Here is a 13325-nt window from a genome sequence, read left to right on the forward strand (position 1 = left end):
TGGGTCTTGAACTCACAACCCCGAGATCAAGAGTCACATGCTCTGGTGGTGGCTACTTTTAGATTCTGGCAGAAATTGGGGGTTGCCTTTTGTTTTGGGGGTATCTAAAAAAATAATTCCTGAAAATCTGGGAAGTATCACTGGATAGAAGTGGGGTGGGGATGGAGGGATTAGGATGCAAGGGGTGTGATTTTGGAAGTGTTCCCAGGGATACAGAAGATGAATATTAAGTCAGGCAGCAGGCCTAGCTCAGTAAAAGCCCCAGTGTTTCTCAACGTAGACAGGTTTCCTGTATCTACCCCCAAGCCCCTGCCTGGCCACTCATCTCCCAAGGGGAAGAGGTGGACACAGAGCAAGGGGCAGGCTGGGGTGCAAAGCCCATTGGAGATGGGGGTGGAGGCAGAAAAAGGCTGGAACCTTAGGTTTGCTGCTTTCATAGAGACCTTCTGAGTCTGGGGCCTAAGAGCTCCTAGACCGTGGGATTCCGGTCCTGGCCTCATGGTCTGCCCACGGGGTGCCCAGGCTGCAGTATGGCCTTTTAAGATTCCGTCCTTAGCCTGTGGCACTCTCCCACCCCAGGCCTGGGAGAAAAGCTGAGGTCCTGCCCTCCCCTGGTCTCTGGGCCCCTAGTGGGTGGAGCAGGGAGGCTGGCTTCTGGCTTCTGGTTGTCTGTTTTTAAATTTAGTACATTCCTTAGCCCTGCCTGCTCACTGCAGGGAGGGTAAGTCTGGGTTTCGGGTCCAGGATTGCTGGTTCTGGGGGAGTTCCTAGGGCCTTCCCATAAGGTCTCCCCTGCAGGTGCAAGCTTGGAGGAACCAGCCTCCCTCCTGGCCCTGGGAAAGTCCTTTTCTGTGTTCTAATTTCCATCTAGCCTAGAATGGGTCGGTCCCCTCTCCTTGTTTCTGGTCTTTGCTATACACAGATTCTAAACAGTGGAATGGGTGAGGAAGAAGGTGATGAAGGAGTTGTGAGGCAGGAGGGAGGCTAGAGGAGCGGTGTGGGGGTGTGCTGGGGGGTGAGGAGCCCAGCCAGCTCAGCCAGCGGCGAGGCACGGAGCCCAAAATAGTGGCAGAGGCTAAAACTGGCACCTACAGGAGTGCTGAGTCGGGCCAGGGAGCCGCTGGATCTGGGCTGGGCCTCCTCTCCCTTCTCCCCCCACACCTGCGGTGGGGGGGCAGAATCAGGCAGGACCACGCGCAAGTAGGATGCTCTGTCCCAAGGCTCTCCAGAGAAACGGGAGAGCCAGAGAGGCAGAAATGAACGGTAACGTGAATGGTTGGAGTGTGTGTGTGGGGGGGAGTTTCCCAGCATCAGGAAACTACGCAAAGGTGGAGGTTGGCTCAGGCTGCGGCAAAGGGTCCCGAAAGAATGCCCCACTCCACCCCGCCTCTTGCGGAGAGACTAGCCAGACCCCAACTGCCCCCGGACTGGGGCTGGCCGGTGTCTAGTCTGTCCGCTCCGGCCTGAGTGGCAACGGCGGGAAGCGGGGTTAGACGCAAAGAAGGACTTCCCGGGCCTCCCAACCCCCGGAGAAGGGGGGGCGGGGCTCTGGGGGCGGGGCTCTGGGGGCGGGGCCGGGAGCGGCCGCGGAGCGGAGCGGGGCGGGGCGGGGGGCTGGCGGGAGAGCTCTCGGGCGCGCACCCTCGCCTCCACGCCCGGTAAAGACCAGCCTTTCGCTTCCCCTGGCTTTCCCCGCCCTCCCCCCTGCCCTGCCCCCAGCGGCGAGCGGGGCCTGGCGGCGCGGGCAGCGCGGGCGGCGGGGCTCCCTGCAGAGCGCGCGGGGCGGGGGCCGCGGGGCTCCCGGGCCGAGGTCGGCGCGGGCAGGGCGCACAGGGCGCGGGCAGGCGCGCGGGGCCGGCGGGGCGGCGGCGGCGGCGGGCGGGCGGCGGGGCGAGCGGCGGCCAGCGCCCCGGGCCCGGCCCGGCGGCCCCCGCCCCCGGCCCGCGGGCAGGCTAGCGTTTGAGGAACTGCGCGGGGCCGCGCGCGCGAGCCGCCTTCCTGTCCCGGGACCGCCCGCCGCCGCCGCCCCGACCATGTCTCGGATCGAGTCGCTCACGCGCGTGCGGACCGAGCGGAGCCGGGACCTGGCTAGCAAGGTGGGCTCGGGGCGGCCGGACCGGGGTAGGGGGTGGGGGGGAGCGCCGGGGCCCGGGGGCGCACCGATCGCGCCGCGTTCCACCCCCCCCCCCGCCCCGGCCGCCCCGGCCGCCCCGGAAGAAAGTTGCTCGGGGCAGGGGCCGGGCGGGAGGAGGGAGGCGCGCGTGTGGTCGGGTGGGCACCCCCGGGCCCGGGGCCCAGCGCCCCGCGGTCGCCGGCGTGGTCGGCCCCCTTTGTCCCCACCATCCGGCGCAGGGCCCGGGAGGGCCCGTTTCCCGGTTCCTCCCCGCCTGCCCCGCCGCCGCCCCCCCCTCTGAGACAAAAGTCAGCCCCTCCTCCCCCCGCAAATGGACTTTCCAGCTGTGATTCACTTCTCCCCTCGGGTGGGCGGGTGGCTGGGGTCCGGACGGCAGAGGGACCGCTCACTTCCTCCCCGAGCCGTCACCCTCAGGCGCCGGGAGCAGAGGTCTTTGTGTCGCTGGGACCCTTTCCTCCGCCCTTAGGGGCCCTGAGCACACCTGTTTCTGAAACAGGGGGTCTCAGGTCCCGGTCCCTGTCTGGTCCGCCGACTTCCGAGCCCCCTGTTCTCCCGGCGTGAAACCCTTAGGCTGACCCGCCCGCCCGCCCGCCGGCACTTCGCCTCTGACCCTCCCCCCGCCCCAACCGCGCTCATCCCTTCATCTTGGGATCCGTTCACCTACCATTTTCAGAGTCTGGGGTGTAATTATCCTTAGCCCTCACTCCTTCCCAAGTATCCTTTATCCCTTCTTTGTACCCAGGCCGCTCTCAAAGGCCACGACCTCTGCACACCCCAGACCCCAGGAAATGAGGTGTAGGTGAACAAGTTGGAACTGGGAGCTCTGGCGCATGCGGAGGGCACCTCCTCGTTGCGCGGGCACCCACACTGTACCTATTATCGGGAGGGCCAGGACCCCGCCAATGGCCGGTTTAATCTCTGGCTTCCCTCTGACCCCGGTGCCCTGCCCCGGGGTCCCAGCCTGTGCTGGTCACCACCACTGTTCTCCCCAAAAAGGGGCAGTACCCTTTGGGAGCTCCGGAAGATGGTGGAAAGCCCTCCCCACACCTCCGTCCTAGCTCCTAGCCTGGCTACCTGTCTTGAGGCTAAGTTGGGAGAGATTCCATCCTGGAACTTTTCCTTCAGGGGCTGGGATGAGATTCTGCCAACAGGAAGGCAACTGAGGATTTGAGTAGGGCCTAAGACAGGAAGTGTGCTGGAGCAGTGGGAGGTAGCCGGCTGGGGCTGGGGCTCCTCTCACCCCTGCCCGGGCCAGGCCCCAGCCCTGAAAGTCTGTTTATTTTTCAACCGTTTGAGCTGAGACCCTGGAGTAGAGCCGGGGGGGGGGGGGGGGGGGGGGGAGGGGGGGGGAGAGGTTTTTGAAGCCACGGAAATTTGGTTCCACCCTAAAAAGGAAAGCCATGAGGGAGCCGTGGGGGCAGACCTGGAGAGGGGTGTAGAGAGGGGCTCTGGAAGGGTAGATACTGGGGTCCTTTTTCATGGAGGAGCTGGGGGGCCAGATACCTGGGTCCTCATGCTTTGGTCTTTTGGGTGGTGGGGGGACCGGGACTCTGGAAGCTTGGCTCTTTCTGTCCTGGGGCCGGCCTTGGTTTGGGGAGTGGGGGGTTGGGGGGCCCGAGTGGGTGGATCTGAGGGCAGAGTGCCTCTGGAGGAGGGTGGCTGTCGGTTTGGGTTGGTCGGAAGGGGAGGGCCGCCTCCGGAAAGCTGTGGTTACAGAAGGGGGGAGTTGGTGCTTGGCCAACAAACCCTGGATCCCCTCTCCCCCCTCCCCCAGCGCACCAGCTGTCTCCTTTCTTTTTATACTGTGGTGGGAAGTAGAGGGGGCCCTGCTGGAAATGAGATTATTTGAGGAAGATGGTCCCCCTGCTACCTATTTGAAAGGATGGGTCAGACCAAGCCCTGAGCCCACACCCCTGCCCCGTTCCTTGCCTGACACCCAGGAGCCTCCTTAGAGAAGGAGGAATTTGGGGGGAGCATACCCCTTCTCCCCATCCTTACTAAAGCTATGTTGCCCCCTCCCCACGTTTCTCCTCTTGTCACCCCTTCCTCTCCGCTCCTCATTCTCTCTGCTCTGCTTCCTACCTTCCCAGGCCCAAACGCCACAGGCCCCTTTCCCTCTGGCCCGCTGCTCTTCCCCCTCCTCCCCCAAATCCTAACCTTCACATCTCTCAGAACAAAGAGTCCTTTCCTGTCTAGGAGCGGGCAGGGGCCTCTAGGATGGCTCTGGAGGCTGGGGTCCCCGTGGAGTCTCCAGGACCCCAACACTGGAGTGAGTGGGGCAGGTGGAGTGGGAGAGAGGGAGAGGCGATTTCTTTGTTCTGAGTAAGGAGAGGTGCTGGCTTTGTGTGCAGGATGGACTGGGAGAGGAGCTGGAGCCAGAGAGGAGGGGTGGGGGAGCAGGGAGGGGCTGGCAGGGCTGGGCAGTTTTGCCAGGAAGTTTTGCAGGAATTGGGGGGTCCCTAGGAGGTTGAAGCTTTTAGGGGCACAGGAAGAGATGCTGGGGGTCATGGAGGTTCGGGACAGAGCCGAGGGGGGCACTGAGTGCTGTAGGGGGTTGCTTGTGCTGGAGAAGGGCCGACTGGGCTCAGCAAAGGATTGAGAGGGGCCTGAGCTCAGTCCTGGCTTCCCTGGAACCGGATCCGGGAGGGGACAGATATGGATGTGGGACTCCCGTGCATGCATGGGAACTGTGTGTCGGGTGTGTGTGTCTGTCCCCAGGTGCCCTGGGTTCCTGTTTGGAGTGGTGGTCACCAGATAAGGGGGCGCGAGCTTTCTGCAAGTAGTTCCATTTTTGCTTCCGTCTCTGGTTTGACGGCCCTCTAGGAGCCTGAACAAGCAGATTGGTCAGGACTCCGGGAGCTGGTGAGAGAAATGGCTGAGAGGAGCTGGCTGGACCCTTCTGGGTTTGTTTGTGTCTCTTGGGGGAGGGGGTGCCGGCAGCAGCTGCCCCCTCCCAAGTCAGCCGGCCTGCCCTGTGCCAGGAGGGCAGGGAGTCCTGGCAGCTATTGTTTGCCGGCACAAATGCCCGTCTGTTCGCCTCACCCCCCCTCCCCTCTGCTGTCTCTCTCCTGACCCGACAGGTGTGGCCGGGCAGGGGGCAGGCTGGGGTCCAGGATGCTTGGGTCTCAGGGCCCCTGGCCTGATTTGATTCCCCATGGCCCTCAGTACCCCTCTTCTGCTGCGCCCACCGCCATTGTCTGGGGCTCATCCTCATTCATCAAGCGAGTATTTACTAAGTGCCTTTGTGTGTTCAGTGGTGGCTTTTTGTGTTATGTTTCTGGCTTTGGCGCTAGCATTTCCGTTTGGCCACCTTCTCCTCGGCCTGCTGCCTTCTTGTCCCTGGAAGCTGATGCAGGAGCAGAACCTGGCTGAGGCCATCCCAAGCCCTTTCCTCAGTCCCGTGGCCAGGCACCCGCTGTCTCCCCTGTTCCCAGCCCAGAGCTCATCCCCAGGGCTCCCTGGCCCTTCGCATCCTATGACTGCACCCCTGCTGGTCGGGCTGGGCCGCAGATGACAAATCCCGGTGCAACCCCAGTGGGACCCGCGGGGGCCCTGTGGTCACCGTACAGAGGCTTCGCCACCTTGGGGAGGGGGTGCTGTGAGCTGCCGCAGGAGCAGAGGCGATTCTGAGCACCACGTGACCCCCCCCACACCCCGAGGTCTTGGTGTGGACATCCCCAACGGGGTAGCCGGCACCGTTGAGCGCTTGGGCCTTGCGGGGACCAGCGCCGGCCCTCCCGGGCGGCTCTGCCATCCCTGTTGCCCCCGCGGAGCCCAGGAAGCCAGGCTTGGGCATTGCCTTCTTCGCGTATGCCACCATGGGAGGCAGAGTGCCGATTGGGGGCAGACGACCTCTGCCCCAGAGCTTTTGAGCCACCAGCTACCGTGCCCTCTGCCCTTCCCCCAAATTTCTTTCCCCAAAGTGACCAAGATCTAGAAGGACAATGGAGGGAGGGCTTGGGTTGGCCTCTTCTGGCCTCCGGAGGAAACCCCCCAGGGCCTAAGCTCAAAGGAAGCGGAAGAGAAGCGAGATGGGGAGATGGGGGTTTTCATGGCTCAGGGCGAGGGTGCCGCTGGGACCCCCTGTCCCTCGTCCGTCCTCCCGCCCGTCCTTCCTTCCCTTCCAAGTGCACGCCGACTGCCTGCTGTGTGGGGCGCCGAGCCGGGTGCTTTTGGGTGCCCTCGTCTCTGCTTCCTGATGCCGCGGGAGAAGCTTCTGTGAGGCTGTGTGAGCAGGAGTGGCCGGACACTGGCCAGGCAGGACAGGACTGAACCGGGCAGGAAGGGCTTCTGAGTGGTGAGGGTGGCCGGTGCGGAATGGGCAGCAAGGCCATGTCTCGCTGCAGGGGTTGGGGCGTGGAGGTGAAGGGCTCTCCTGCGGGTGGGCAGGTAGACAGGAGACCAGTGGGACCATCTTAATACCTGGAAGAGAGTGGGACAGAACCAAACAGAACCAAGCAAAGGCCATTCGCTGCATCTCAGGAGCAGCTGCCCCCCCCCCCCCAGTGGCAGACCCTGTGTCCTTCCATCCTCCCGGCCGGGCGCTGGGGCGGGCATAGACTGCACCAAGACAATAGCGCTAGGCAGTGCCAGGGCCGTGGCTGCCGGGCAGTGGCCGAGGTGGGGTGTGCTGCTGCTGTGGCTGCCCACTGCTGCCTCACCTACCCACGGGGTCCCTCAGAGAGGCCGAGTGTGGGGAGCAGGGGAGGCTGGGCCCAGAGCACCGGGGTCATCTGTGGGCCATCGAAGCCAGGGAGGGGAGGGCCCGAGACACTCTGTGCTCTGGCTGCCCCCTCCCCTCCCTCCTCCTCCCACCTCTTTCCCAGGTGAGTCTCCAGGAGGTTTGAGGCTGGAGGGCAGAGGGTGGAGCGAGGGTGAAGGGAATGGGGACTTGGAGCAGCCAGGCCAGATCTCCAGCACCTCCCCTTCTGGAGTTGACCCTGACCCGGACATGTTCTTTTCCTTGTTGGCTGGTTTGATGCTTCCAGTGCGAGTGTAGTGAGTGCTGAAAGTTATTTGTGTCGTAGAGAAGGCTGGGCGTGCAGGAGAGGAGAGGGGCTGTGGCAGTGAGGAGAGACCTTGGCACCTGGTCATTGAGCTCCCACGTCATTCAGAGGAGGATTTGATCTTCTAAGGAGCTGTAATTTGGAGCAAGACAGATGGAAGTTAGACCAGGGGAGAATTTTCTAGTGATCCAGGTAGGCAGGTACCAGAGTAGAGGGAAGGAGGCCCAGAACACTGGAGGCTGGGGTTGGAAGGCTGGGCTTGCCTAACCAGGCCTGGGGGAGGCGGAGGGAGTGGGCTGCAAGGGGGAGGTTAGGAGGGAGAGGCCACAGGCTGTAGGGAAGCCACAGGGGGAGGAGGTGAGAAGGGAAAGGCTGAGGGAGGGGAGGAGACTAGGAGGAGGAGGAGGAGAGGGGAGAAGTAGGTGATGGAAGTGGGCAAAGACCCTAAGACCTCCAGTTTCTGCTTATCAGCAGACAAAGCTGGCGCTTCTGCATGGAGCCAGGGGAGATTGGACCCCGGCCCTGGAGACCTCAGGGCACCGTGGCCCAGCGCCCTCTGGCCCTCTGGCCCCCACGCTGTTGACTCAGCTCCCGCACACTTCCCTTTTCTGCTGGAGCACAGAGCACAGAGCGCCCGCCTAGCACCAGCCCGCCTAGCACCAGCCCGGTGTGGTTCCCCCGCCCCCAGCCTCTCAGCTGCTCGTGTGGGAGCCAAATCAGGCCCAGGCCAAGGGCTGTCCCCAGCGCCCCAGCCAGTGTCCCCCACCCTGGGGTGCCTGCCCTCAGCTTCAGCGGTCTGGACCCTGCTCTGTTGCTGAGAAGCTCGCAAGGCTGGGGGTGGGGCGTGTTCCTGCCAGCCCTGTCCTGTGCGCTGCCCTGGTGGGGACCTCCGAGGAAGGTCCTGGAATAGGTGGGAGAAGGGCATCCCATGCTGTCGCAGGCTCTTGGGGGACAGAGAAGGGAGGGGATGACCAGCTGCGGGGGCTGCAGGGAGGGGACCACCAGCCTCTGAGGTCCTGAGGACGGGTGCTCTGTGCCCCGTCTTGCTGGGGGCCGAGCCCAAAGAAGGGTGTCGTAGCCGGAGGACGGAGGGTAGATGGCAGACAGCCCTCGGGATGGGAGCTGGGTGGGCAGAGTGAGCTGGGGGAGCGGCAGCTCGCCTCGGTTTCTGAGGGTAGCATAAGGAATAAAAGTCAGACTTCCTGCCGGAAGGAAGGAGACCCGTGGGCTGAGTTTCCTTCCTCCGAGAGACCAGAGCCAGGCTCCAGCCTCCCACAGGGGCCCCGGCGGTTTGGGATCCTGACCTCTGGGTTGAGGGTGGCCTTGGAGGCATTCTGGCCTCCCGCCAAGCTAGAGGGGCTCTCCTGCCCCCCACTGTGACTGCGGAGCGGGCTCCAACACCCGTTGTCATGGTTATAAGAGCAGCTAACTCCCCTAGATTTGAAAGCGCTGGTGAGCTGGCACCCTCTGCTTCGCCCGCTCTCCCCTCCTCTCTGCGCATCTTCCCCCAGCTCGGAGGAGAGCTTTCAGCAGCCTGGGGGCGAGCAGAGCAGGGCTGGGAGGTGCAGGGAGCACGCCGGGCTAGAGCCGGCGAGATGAGTGGCCACAGGAGGCAGCCCAGCCGCAGGGGCCAGGTAGGTCAGCGGCCAGCTGGGCCCCTCGGGGCTGGCCCGGGCCCTCTTGGACAGCTGCCTCTGACACCCTATGGCAGGCCCTTCTTTGGGAAGTGGTGTCTTTCCGGCAGCCCCGTGTGGGCATCACTCCCTGGCCTCTGCCCTCCACCTGTCTCTGGGCACCAAGGGCACCTGGCATCTTCAGCCTCACTCCCTGTCTGTCTCACCCTTTCCGCAGACCCGGGAGAAGGAGAAGATGAAGGAGGCCAAGGACGCCCGCTACACCAACGGGCACCTCTTCACCACCATCTCCGTCTCGGGCATGACCATGTGCTACGCCTGTAACAAGAGTATCACAGCCAAGGAAGCCCTCATCTGCCCGAGTAAGTCGTGTGGGTCCCGAATGTCACTCTGCCTCAGTGCCCGCTGACCCTCACCTTGCTGTCTGTCCTTTCTGCCCGGGGTACCTAGGGTCAGTCTCTTGGAGCCCCAGCGGGGCCCAGGGCCAGGGCCAGATGCTGAGTCCTCCCTCGGGGCACAGGCAGGGCTATCTGGGAGTCAGGGGCGGGAGGCTGGGGTGGCTCCCCTTGCAGCTGTTGTCCGCTGGGTGTCCCCTGGCTCGTGGAACAGCTGCTGAGGGTTAGGAGAACTGCTTGGAGAAGGATCAGGAATGTCCTGCTGTTGGTGGGGGGGGTGGCAAGCCGCGGCCTTGCACCTGGTTCTGCCTGTCTCCCTGGGCAGAACTGGAAGGTCAGGACTCGAGGGTCCCCTTGTCCCTCCCTTTCTCTTGACTGGGTGGAGCCTGAAATTTTTTAGTCTCTGCAGTTTGAAGTAGGGGACGGGATTAGGACCCTCCATCTCAGATGTCGGTGTGAATGACAGACCGTGAGAAAGAGGGAAAACAGCAGGAATGTGTGTGTTGGGGGATAGAGGTCAGAACTCCTGACCTTCGCCGCATCTGAGGAAGTGCGAGCAGGGCAGTCTTCCTTTCCTAGGAGGCCGCAGGCCCCCGCCCCTCTGTTCATGGCAGAGCTGCCCCCCTCCCCCCCGCGGCACCTGCTGCTGACGGCAGGACCGGGGCTGCGGCTCTCGGTCTCCATGCAGCTGGAGAGCCAGTGAGGTCGCCCTGCTTCCTCATGACCTGTCTCAGAGTTAGGAGGACGAGGAGGGAACCCCGGTCTGGATCCCCTGAGACCTGACAGAGTTCCCCATCGGGAAGCTTGTTGCCAGGGGAACCAGGGAGGCAGGCAGCAGGCACTATTTTGAGAGCAGGTGGAAAGCGGAGGTTTGCTCCAGAGACGCTGGGTGCTGGGGTAGAGGAGGGAGCTCTAGGGCCGCGGGGCAGCCCCAGCCCCCTCCGGTCGCCCCCTCCGCCCCACCCTGCTCTTCTGGTGTTTGTGGAAGTGAGCTTGCTGCTGGGTGCTGTGTGCGGAGTGGCAGAGTGTTCCTGTGCTGTTGCACACGGCAGAGGGAGCAGGAGAGGGCAGGGGGCCGAGGCGCGCTGGGGACAGGGACAGCCAGCGGTCCCACTGCCAAGGCCTGGCCACTCCTCCTCTCCTTTCCTCCTCTTGTGCGGAGTGCGGACGGAGTGTGGGGGCTGTGGGTTTGCCCTGGGCCGGAACGGGGGAGGTAGGGGTCAGAGCTGAGCCTCGGGGAAGGCTGGCAGGCTTTGCTGGGGGGACGGGGCGGGGTCTGTCCCCGTTCCAGCACCGGGTCCAGAGCCTTTGAATTGCTAGGCCTGGCCATGGTTCGTGGGCACATGTGTGGCACAGCAGCAAGGGCCTGGCCTCTGGACGCAGTCACGCCGGGGTTGCAGTCACGCCGAGGTTTCAGTCCCGGCGGCACCGCTGGCTGCCTGGCCTCTGGCGGGGGGGTCTGACCTCTCAGGGAGGCGGGCCCCCATCTCTAAAATGAGGATCATTGAATCTACCCCAAAGGGTTGTTAGGATCAAGTAAACGTGGGCCACGTGCTAGGTGCTCCGGGGGTGCAAACCGCCCCCCTGCCCCTGGCCCCCCGCCCCAGCTGCTCTGTGCCTGCTTCTGTCCCGTGGGCGTCCTCTTCCATCTGTCACTCTCAACCACCCCTGTGCTCCTTGAGCTCGTCTCTGGCAGCCAGGAACCCCTTCTTCCCTCCGGGCCACCCCTCAGGTCACCTTTGAGTCAGAATGGCCACCTCTACCCCTCACCTCGTTTCCTGCTGGGAGGAAGGGGGAGGAGGCGTGGGGAGGTCGGGTCTGGCAGTGGCCGGAAGGTCTGGGAAGAGGGCCGTCTCAGACCGTGGCCAGGGAGAGACGGGCGTCTGCGTGTGGGTGTGTCCCCCCGGACCACGCGGCCCCCCTCACGCGCTCCGCCCCACCCCCCAGCCTGCAGCGTGACCATCCACAACCGTTGTAAAGATGCGCTGGCCAACTGTACCAAGGTCAAGCAGAAGGTGAGCTGGCAGGGCCGCGGCGGGCAGGGGGACAGTAGTGAGGTGCCCTTCCTGTGCGCTCCTTACCCTGTGTCCTCACCATGGGGCAGCCCACACCCTGCGCCCCTGGCCTCAGGCCCGCTGCTCTGGACACATCCCCTCGCGTGGGGTGCAGCCACCCTCGTGCCCGTGACCACTGCGCCAGCTTTCTCCCAAGGGGCCAGCCGCCCAGCTCCTGCCTGTGCCTGTGGGCGTGACCCTTGGTGACGGCTGTCCCGGTGTCTCTTTCGCTCTGTCCCACAGCAACAGAAAGCCGCCTTGCTGAAGAACAACACTGCCTTGCAGTCTGTTTCCCTTCGCAGTAAGAGTGAGTGGTGGGGGTGCGCAGGAGACCCCGTGCAAGGCCCCCCTCTCCATGGGACCCCTGCTGGGACCCCAGCCCCTCAGCCTGCAGGCTCTGCTGCCCCGCAGGCCGTTCCCCGCATGGTACCCTCCCCCCCTCAGTTGGAAGTGGACAGTGGTCCCTCGGGGCTGTCCACCCTCTCGGGCCGAGGGGCAGGGCAGAATTCTCATGGGGTGAGGCTTGGGCTGGCCGGTCGTCTGAGCGCGCACACCGCACTTGGCCTTGCGGGCAGCTGACGAGTGCCGTTCAGACAGCCTCAGTGTCGCAGGGAGAGCAGATGAGTCCCTGCTCCACCACCAGCAGCGTCACCCTGGACAAGTCCCCTAACTCTCTGAGCCTCAGTGTGCACTCATAGGCTTGTTTCGGGGCCGAGACGAGACAGGACGCACGTTAGAAGTAGCATGCGAGCTAAGTGAAATAAGTCAAGCAGAGAAAGACAACTATCATATGATTTCTCTCATCTATGGAACATAAGAACTAGGAAGATCGGTAGGGGAAGAAAGGGATAAAGAAAGGGGGGTAATCAGAAGGGGGAATGAAGCATGAGAGACTATGGACTCTGAGAAACAAACTGAGGGCCTCAGAGGGGAGGGGGGTGGAGGAATGGGATAGGCCGGTGATGGGTAGTAAGGAGGGCACGTATTGCATGGTGCACTGGGTGTTACATGCAACTAATGAATCATTGAACTTTACATTGGAAACCGGGGATGTACTGTATGGTGACTAACATAATATAATAAAAAATCATTAATAAAAAAAAAAAGTAGCATGCGAGTGTCGGGGGCGCTGCCCCGATCTCTCCGCGGCCAGCAGATGGGCGGGGGACGGAGTGGCAGCGGAGGCCTCGTTTCTAGGCCACGAACCTGGGAGGCCTGGATCCCGGGAAGCAGCAGCGTTGATGTTTGCCCGCTCGCTGTCGCCCCTCCAGCCACCCCCCGGGAGCGGCCAAGCTCTGCCATCTACCCCTCTGACAGCTTCCGGCAGTCCCTGCTAGGTTCCCGCCGCGGCCGCTCCTCCTTGTCGCTAGCCAAGAGTGTCTCCACCACCAACATTGCTGGGTGAGCCTCTGCTTGGGGAAGGGACAGCCGGGGGGCACGGCAGTGGGGACCAGGAGGCCTGGGGGGTCCTTTCTGTCCCTGAGCTCAGAACCGTAGACAGGGTACGTGCCCCTCAGACCCCAGCCTCGGTTCCCCATCTGGGGAGGGGTCTGTCGCCTAAGTTGGGGTGACGTAGACCCTCTTCCCTCAGACACTTCAGTGACGAGTCTCCCCTGGGGCTGCGCCGGATCCTGTCCCAGTCCACAGACTCCCTCAACATGCGGAACCGAACCCTGTCCGTGGAGTCCCTCATTGATGAAGGTGACGGCCGGCCCGGAGAGGACTGTGGGGGCGGGGCGGGACCCAGCCAGGAGAGTCGGGCTCAGTCGCGGGCCCTGCTGACGTCCAGGTGCAGAGGTGATCTACAGCGAGCTGATGAGTGACTTTGAGACGGATGAGAGGGACTTCACAGCCGACTCGTGGAGCCTGGCCGTGGACAGCGGCTTCCTGCAGCAGCAGAAGAAGGAGGTCATGAAGCAGCAGGATGTCATCTATGGTGAGCCAGGACCGCCCAGGCTCCTCTTCCTATCCAGGGCCTTTTGTCCGGGACCTTCCTCCGGCCAGCGCTCCCCCTAAGACCCTGTTAGCCCTGGCCCCCCCCAGATCCTTGCCTCCGGCCCACGAGTTACCATGAGGCTCCCGCCTTTTGGGGCTCTTGGTCT

General features: G+C 63.5%; 1 protein-coding gene across 8 annotated transcripts in view; it reads left to right on the top strand.

Annotated features, from left to right (window-relative positions):
* The window catches only part of ARHGEF2 (Rho/Rac guanine nucleotide exchange factor 2), a 42481-nt gene that overhangs the window by 18211 nt on the left and 10945 nt on the right, over positions 1-13325 (top strand). For 3 of the 8 annotated variants that reach the window (XM_026485166.4, XM_026485168.4, XM_026485172.4), the window contains 6 exons: positions 8992-9136; positions 11117-11184; positions 11467-11530; positions 12495-12624; positions 12815-12924; positions 13013-13159. In XM_026485166.4, the coding sequence (XP_026340951.1) occupies positions 8992-9136; positions 11117-11184; positions 11467-11530; positions 12495-12624; positions 12815-12924; positions 13013-13159 (664 nt within the window). Of the gene's footprint in view, positions 1-1614; positions 1659-1972; positions 2097-8991; positions 9137-11116; positions 11185-11466; positions 11531-12494; positions 12625-12814; positions 12925-13012; positions 13160-13325 lie in introns of those variants that run through there. The other 5 variants (XM_026485170.4, XM_026485173.4, XM_048225298.2 and 2 more) reach the window with 4 other exon arrangements.

The sequence above is a fragment of the Ursus arctos genome, unplaced genomic scaffold (assembly GCF_023065955.2).
Source record: "Ursus arctos isolate Adak ecotype North America unplaced genomic scaffold, UrsArc2.0 scaffold_2, whole genome shotgun sequence".
Taxonomy (NCBI): Eukaryota; Metazoa; Chordata; class Mammalia; order Carnivora; family Ursidae; genus Ursus; species Ursus arctos.